We start from the raw sequence: 8599 nt of genomic DNA on the forward strand, positions 1-8599 counted from the left end.
TACTTATAATTAAGTACTGTTGTAGCTTTCAGTGGGGAAAATGGCTGCTATGTCACTAAACATTTATCTTATTATTAAAAATAGATTAATATAAAAAAAAGAACATTAAAATAACATAACAATGAATGAACACAAATATGAATAATAGGCTATTACAAAGTCAATAAGCTATTACAAACCATCTTTTTTGAAAATGTTACTTTGTTTATATAGTTCATAGTTCTTAAACACAGGCTAGCATTGCTGAGTTTGACTTGACACAAGATGGTAGTCGTTAAGAACACACAAGAAGACACACAACATAATCTTGGAGACATAAGAACAATTTTATAGGTAATCTTCCTTACAGTGGCCATAGAGAATTACTAGAAGAACCTGGAGAATATTGATAAGATGCTGAAGAAGAAGTGGAGCGTGATGGATTAGCAGGACAAGAGTCATCTTGGTAATGAGTGGTTTGATGTGTATTGTTAATGTTACTATTGTACCGTAACCCAAAATTTGTTGAGTATTGGACAGGTTCACGTGTAACAGTAATGTCACTTTCTTCAGTAAGTTTTCCCTTGACCCCATAAAATAATACCTTGTTCACTAACATTTCAGCAAGCAGTCGTTGGTCTTCTGTCATTCTTTTAAGTTTACTGGCAACAGTAACGGCAAATGCGTTATATTCGTCCAATTGGGTTTCAGTCCTTGGTTTCTTTAACACGTTGATAGCTAAACTAACAGCTTCTTCATGCTGCTCCAACCGTTTTTTCTCTACAGCATCATTTATTCTTTTCTTGTTCTTTTTGCTGATAGGTTTGTTCTCAACACTACTAAGTGATTTTTTTAGTGTGCCTGTTTCCGTTTCTGTGTCCTGTAAAAAAAATACAGTGCTGAAATATAAGTAGATAAATCCCAACAAAATTAATCAGCTGAAAAATAAAACATACATCCTACATCAAAAGTAACGTTTTTATTTTTATTTCAGTTTCCACGGACAGACCAAGAATGGCTGATAATTGCTCAAGAGTTTGAAGAACTTTGGAACTTTCCCAATTGTGGAGGTGCAATAGATCGCAAACATGTTCGTTTTGTCGCTCCTCATGACAGTGGTTCGTATTATTACAATTATAAAGGTTTCCATAGCGTGGTTCTACTTGCTCTTGTGAATTCAAAATACGAGTTTTTAATGGTGGATGTTGGCACCAATGGAAGAATTTCGGACGGGGGTGTTATGGAGAACTCCACGTTTGGCAAGAAGTTACGTGAAGAGGAGCTGGGCTTACCGTTAAATCAAGATACCCGAAAAAAATTTGAACTTCGTATTTATTGGCGACGACGCGTTTGCACTGCACAAAAACTTACTGAAACCATTTATCAATAATCAATTGACCACTAAAAGAAGAAAGGTGTTCAATTATCGCGTTTGCAGAGCAAGAAGAGTTTCTGAAAATGCCTTTGGGATTTTGGCAAACAGATTTCGCGTATTTCATACTGCAATAAACTTGAGTCCCTTGAAAGTTGATAAAATTGTTCTTGCCTGCTGTATGCTACACAACTTCTTATGTGTGAGAGGACGAAAAGCTTATGTGCCTCCCGGTGCCGTGGATCACGAGGATTTACAAACAAGGACCATGACCCCTGGTGAATGGAGAGCAGATCCAGAGGCATTTTTTGAACTGCAAAGAACAACTAGAAGGAAGCAGCTTGCGTCTTTTTCATCAAAAGTAAATCGAGCGAAATATGTTGCCTACTTTAATGGCTGCGGTGCAGTGAGCTGGCAAGACGACATGATTTGAAAGGTTGCCTAAAAGAACTGTCTAGTTGGAGATCTATAATTTCATGACTTTCATTTGAAACATTAATGACACATATTTTCTATTAATTTAATGTCTATATTATTAAAGTAAATAAATAAAGTATTAACATTTAATTGAATGCGTTATTTTCTTATTATTTCACTGTTCTCCCATACAATCTATTTGTCATTATTACTTTCTCTCATATACTTTAGTATAGAGAAAGTATTGTGATCGTAAAAAAATTGATTACGATGCAAATTCATAAATATATGTTTGTTAGAATCGTGGATATGCACACAAAGTAATTTTGAAAATTTTTGAAAATGACCTATTCTTTTGGTGAAAAAATCACTAACAATTGACTTTTTTATAAAGTTTTTTATATTTAAAAAACAACCAGTAGGTATAGGGCCTACTCATTTGTTAAATCACTCATGTGAAAAAGTATTGTGCCAGCTGTCTGGTACCGTTTAGGAAGTATAAAAATAGGCGTTGATAGATAAATATACCTTTTCTGCGTCGGAAACCGTGTCCTCTTGTTCAGTGTACGATACGTCGTTTGGGCTTACATTGGTGGTTACAGTATCCATACCTTCATTTTCAATTGAGGATAATGATTGTCTCGTCATTATGTCATCTGCCGTGAATAGTAATTTGTCAAAATACCATAGTTTTGGTACATATACTTCCTCCGTACCAACCCCAGAGCTTTTTGACTGCTGCACTTTTGTTAATTCTTTTTTAAACACAGTTCTGAGGTTCTTAATTTTTTTCTTAACAAAATCCACATTTGCTTGGGGATTAATCCTCAAACATAACTTCACTAATTCTTCATATGCCTTCCTTTTACAAATATTATTTGCGTAGTCTTTGTTTGACACTTGCCATAGACATGGATAGTTTTCGTACACATCAATAAAATCTGACAGAAAAGAAGGATTTGAAAAGAGTTTATCTATTACGTTTTTACTTAACCCTTCATCGATTTCTTGTTCAGCATTTGCCGGTTGCTTCCCCACTTCTGCCACACAAGTAGGTTGTTCCTCGCTTACGTTGACGAAAACATCACTATCTTCCTCAACCATGACAAATAATGTACACGCACTCCTGGACACAAAAGGTAGCACTACACTGTTACAACGACACTCGACACGTTGCGTAACTCGACTGAGGGAGGGTTCGGACTGTCGGACAATAACAAGTGGGGTGCGCATGCGCGGACGCCAGACATCGCCCGATTGGTTGATGGGCCCCACACACTGGGCAATCTCATCGCCCGGCGATCTCGAGATTGCCGGCAATCTGATGGATCGACTGGAAATTTTTGGCAACCACGCGGTCGCTGGGCGATCGTGAAAATGTTGGCAATCTGATAGAAAGGGCCCAATACATTAGGCGATATTCCGGCAATCTGATCGCCGGCGATCAGATTGCCAGTCGATGTGCGACAAAATCGTCTAATGTATGGCCAGCTCAAGAGATTGCACGTCGGGTAAAGTGGCCCGACAGCATAACAATGACGGTACCCACCATTTTGATTACCTTCGTGCCTGTGCTGCACCCTGACGACTATAACTAAACTGATTGAACTATGAAGAGTTCAGCTATTACCAGAACGTTGTTTGTTGTGTTTATTTTCGTTATTAGGCTGTGGTTTCCTAGACGCGTAATAGATGCGCTGCGTATGCGTATCTAAGGCTGGTACTATACGGACGCTAAATGCGTCGCGTTAATGCGTCGCGTTAACGCCAAAGTTCGGCGCATAAGTTGGACTACTAGTCCAGACTATACGGACGCAAAATGCGTCGCGCTGTTTTTGCGTCAACGCCCCGCTGGCCAGACTATACAAGCGCAGAAACCGCCACGTTGCTTCCCAGATCACTTTATTCCAAGTTGCCAATATGGATGCAGTGCAGATCGGTGCTGTAGGGTTTCAGTGTCTACTAGAGATGTATTTGGAAAAGACCAAAAGGCAGGATAGACGTTGGGGTACCCATCCCGTTCTAAGCAGCAGATTGACAACAGGTGCGTTTCATTTGATGTTTGAGAAGCACAGACAATATGAAGACAAATTTTACCAATATTACAGGATGTCTGTTAGCTCATTTGATGAACTTTTACATCTTGTCAGTGACGGTCTGATGAAGAAAGATACCAACATGAAAAGGAGTATTGAGCCAGCTGAAAGACTTGCTATAACCATCAGGTAAGCCGTTTATGGGTTAAATCGAAGGGTAGATCCATGTCAAGTGTTCCAGCAGTGGTTGCTTGACATTTTCAGAAACATTAATATTTGGTAGATCCATTTTGAAATGGGGACCCTATTTGTTTTGCCCGCTAGCTGTTTTCGCCTTTGCAAGCATCCCCCCAAATATAAGGAACTGACCTACCAAATAAAATTTTTTCTGAGATTATCAAGCAACCAATATTGTTTTCCTGGACCTTGGGATGGATTGACCCTGAAGTGGTTTTAAACATTTAGTGTATATTATTATTTTTTCCTTCTAGAATAATGTTTGTTTGAAGTAAGGGTTATATAAAAAACGCAAAAACAGTTCTGGAATATGTATTAGTTTTAGTTTAATGATTCTTTTAACATAGTATTATAAATATTTCTATCAGGTGTACAATATGTAACATCGGATATTGATAAAAAATACAAATAAGAGCCTCGTTCAGTTTAAATTGCAGTCAGACACTTACAAACACAATAGGTACGTTGTAATCATTTTGTGATACATTATAATCACTAGGTTAACATATTTTGGTAAACTTAATGTAACTGATTTTTATGTATTGATTACGGAACAACATTAAATTTCATTTACCTCAAATTGCTCTGAAAGTTAGCAGACCAATTTTGACCGAGTTATAAAATACAACCTTTTTCTATATATTTGTAATGAAGGAACAATGTAAGCCTATAACATTTTCCAATAGTTATATTAGGTTAGTCTTTTGTAAACAGATAACCTACAAACAATAGTAAACTAACCACATATTACAAAATATGAACTACTATTAAGTAAGTAAAGAATTGTATGACCAAGAAGTTTCAGTTCTGCACAAACACACTGGGAAGTTAATTACAAAATTGTCATTATTCCACAGTTAATCGGAATACTACTTCTTACTACTTCTTCTTACTAGAAGATGGTTCAATTCCCGGGTTCACGGAAAAATGTACAAATTCTGATATGTTAAATGGTTGGTTTTGAGTGTTGTCACTGGAAGTGGCATTAGAGCATTCGGTGTTTTCGTCATAGTCACCGATTATTGATGGTGTGGTCGGAGTCGGAGTTGTGTATGGTGAATTTAGGCCCGAGAACATTAATGGTGACGCAGATGTGTAGTCCATCATTTGGGTACGCACTGGCACTGGTTCCTGAACTCGTGTTTGGTTCATAATAGCATTTCGGAACACTTCAGTTAGTTGCATCCTAACATCAAAGGCAGCAAGTGGTGGTAGGCTGTCCATAACAGGAAGAAAGGACATTAAAAATGCCTTGTTCCCAGATTTATCTGAGCTGTTAGCTGAGGAAGTGTTCGCTCTTTGAATGGCGATGCTTTCTTGCATCAATGATGTAATGTTTTTTGAAGCTGATGTCAAAGTTATCTCAATATTAGTTCTTTTTGACACACGTTCTTGTCTCTTCTGACGTTCAACTAGTGACGAATTTGAAACGCTGTCAGCACGGTCATTGTCATCTGCATTAGTTGTTTCTACTGCTTCTTGTTCAGATATAATGTGTTCAAGGGGTAGAATATTTGATACGTTCTTGTCATTGGGCTTCATGTAAGGTGTCAAAAAAGACAGTTGGTCAAAGAAAATGTATTTCTTTTTTTTTTTTGTTGCTGGAGCTCCAGTCTCATTTTTCTTTAAAATACGTAGTTCCCGAACGAAATTGTCACGCAAAGTCTTCCATTTTTTCATCATATCTTTGCCTAAAACAAACGGAGCACTTTTAGAATCATATAACTGTATACTTGTCACAGGTTTAAAGCAGGTAATTATAATATAACATTTCTTGTTTGATTATAGTGTATTAGGGACATATTAGGGTCATTCCTTGTAAAATCATCAGAGTGGGGTTTCTTGACTGTTTTATTTTATTTTAATATTTTTATCACGACTTCTACCGCACTTCAGGAGATCAACACAATTAAAGAAAAGATTATACTATACTAAAAGGTTATACTAAAATCCCCTTCTGTTCTGACGTTATTTTACAAGAATTAAGTAAATTGTTTTATAATGTAAGACTTAAAAGCGTGTAAATCTACACATCTACAAAGACGGCAGTATCAATGTCTTATATTAGATAGTTATATTATGTTTCGCTTATATTTACGTTATATATTTTAGGTATTTGGGCTGTGGAATGAACTTCAGTGACCTTGAATTCGAATATCAAGTATCAAGAAAAACAATACGTCTCGTTGTTGAGGAGACCTGTGAAACAATTTCGGGAAAACTGCAGTCAACTGAAATGCCAATCCCTACAAGTGATGAATGGCTTTTGAAGGCAACGGAATATGAGAAGTTAACCAACTTCCCAAATTGTGTTGGTGCCATTGACGGCAAACACGTGCGGATACAATGTCCACCAAGTTCAGGTTCACTATACTACAACTTCAGGGAGTATTTTTCACTTGTATTGTTTGCAGTCAGCGACGCACAGTGCAACTTCACTGCAATAGATGTTGGTGCATATGGCCGGGAGGGCGATTCCACAATCTTCAAAAACTCAAACTTTTACAAAAGACTGAATGCCGGCCAACTGAACCTCCCAACAGAGAAACCGCTTTCACCAGAAGGCCCCACAGTACCTTTCGTATTTCTTGGCGATGAAGCTTTTGGTTTAACTACACGTGTGATGCGCCCTTACCCACAGAAGAAACTCACAAAAGAGAGAAGTGTATATAACTATAGGCACTGCAGAGCCAGACGTACAGTTGAATGCGCATTTGGAATTATGAGCAACAAATGGCGAGTAATGCATTCCTGTATCCTGGTGAACCCGATCTTTGCAACGAAAATCATTCAGTCTTGCTGTGTATTGCATAATTATGTAAAAAGGCGGGATGGTTACATTTTTGAAGAATCGCTTACATGTGACATGGATTGCTTGGTCGGAGCAGCAGTAGGAAGTGGTCGTAGTAACGGACTTGTAGTAAGGGACTTGTTCTGTGAGTATTTCAATGGACCAGGAGCCTTAAACTGGCAAAATCAATATGCCTAAGCACAATCACTTGAAAAAGTAGGACTTAGTAAAAAGAAGAAAAAGTAAACTTAGAAAAAGTATAACAATATTATTTCCTATGTAATAAAATTTAAAATAAAAAGTTTTGTAATTGACTACTTTGAATACATCCTGTTATGTTATTGTAGCTCCTCTCAAATTAGACCTTTGTATCATAATCTAGTGTCAGTTCTATAAACAGTATTGATCAACTCGTGAATAGGTTTAGTGAAGGTTGGCAAGGAAGAACAGTGACCTTGGACGACTCATAGCGCAGAAATAGACTTTTCACCCCTCCCCTTTCTACCAACCTACCGCCGGCGCGACGGCGACGCCGGCGCCGGTGCCGTCTGGGCTAGCCATGCGTCGTAACTTCGATATCTACAGCAGTAGATTTTTAAGTGCCAAAAACTGTGATCATGTACGCAATGGCACAATTAAATTACTAATGTTCTTTACAATACGTTACAAATAACATACGTTTAACATACATTTCAATATTTAAACCTTTTACGTCAAATAACCACACAATTAAACAAATAACCATATAATCAAACCGTAATTTAAGGAAAGAGATGATTTCAAAACGGTGTTAAGTTATTATCACAACAAAGTTGTAATTTCATTTTTGTCTTAATATACTTCCCATATTTATGTACGGTACTATTATTAATTATTGTCTTCGTTACTATTGTAAAACAACAAAGATAGTTAGTTGTACTTGGTGCTTAGAAAAAATATGTTTACATCATTACACCTTTGTTTATAAATATATCAAACTTAGTTACCTGCTTCGTCCTTAATTTGGGGAGTCATTTCCTCCCAGTTGTCGTGCACAGCTGCTCCTACCTCCATCCAGCACTGAGCTTTAACATTTCTGTTTGAATATTCTTTTGACTGGACGTCATAAAGTGGAGGTCGCTTCTCTACTTCTAAGATGAACTTCTCAGTATCAAACATGTTGATGACTCTCACACAGAAGCACAATAACTACTCACTCAAGACTGCGACTGCGGGCCACGCATCTAGCGTCCGTATAGTCCGGCCCTAGCGTTGCGCAGCGCTATCTACGTCGCGCTGCTAACGTTTTTCCAGGGCTGGTCGCGTAAAAATGCGTCGACGCCGAGTTGGAGGGCAGCGTGCCGCGTAGACTGCGCTCGTATAGTCGCTCAAATTGACTTGCATTGCCATCCAAAATTAAAAATAGCGCAGCGTATTTAACGCGACGCATTTAGCGTCCGTATAGTACCAGCCTAAGACGCAGCACACTTGTCTTATGGGGTTTCGTATAAGCGGTTTCCTAGGCAACGTATCAAGTGCGCGCTCATCAAGAGCTGCGTATTTGGCTTACTGCTTTCAGAGCAGTCAACTCTGAGATACGCTGCGGAACAGACATGTCTTGTACCATATCAAAATTAGAATTGGAGGGAAATGTCGCCGAGAAGGTAAAATTCTCAAACAATGACGACGAAGAGTTGATTGAATTGGGGACAAGTATACATAGTTACTAATATTTGTAATATACAATGTCAATGTATGGACTAAGGTCTTTTTATATCAAATAAATAT

At 37.9% G+C, this 8599-nt stretch overlaps 2 protein-coding genes across 2 annotated transcripts; one reads left to right on the top strand and one right to left on the bottom strand.

Annotated features, from left to right (window-relative positions):
- Positions 1-308: 308 nt before the first annotated feature.
- LOC124371088 lies at positions 309-2872 on the bottom strand. The gene is made up of 2 exons (XM_046829401.1): positions 2763-2872; positions 309-878 (listed from the first exon to the last, which is right to left on the bottom strand). The coding sequence occupies exons 1-2, from the start codon at positions 2870-2872 to the stop codon at positions 344-346; spliced, it is 645 nt and encodes a 214-aa protein (XP_046685357.1). The 3' UTR covers positions 309-343.
- Positions 2873-3525: 653 nt separating this feature from the next.
- Positions 3526-7799, top strand: LOC124371085 (protein ANTAGONIST OF LIKE HETEROCHROMATIN PROTEIN 1-like). The gene is made up of 2 exons (XM_046829397.1): positions 3526-3993; positions 6154-7799. Exons 1-2 carry the CDS (start codon positions 3689-3691, stop codon positions 7028-7030), a joined length of 1182 nt encoding a protein of 393 aa, XP_046685353.1. The 5' UTR covers positions 3526-3688; the 3' UTR covers positions 7031-7799.
- Positions 7800-8599: the final 800 nt, after the last annotated feature.

The sequence above is a fragment of the Homalodisca vitripennis genome, unplaced genomic scaffold, assembly GCF_021130785.1.
Source record: "Homalodisca vitripennis isolate AUS2020 unplaced genomic scaffold, UT_GWSS_2.1 ScUCBcl_910;HRSCAF=3854, whole genome shotgun sequence".
Classification (NCBI taxonomy): Eukaryota; Metazoa; Arthropoda; class Insecta; order Hemiptera; family Cicadellidae; genus Homalodisca; species Homalodisca vitripennis.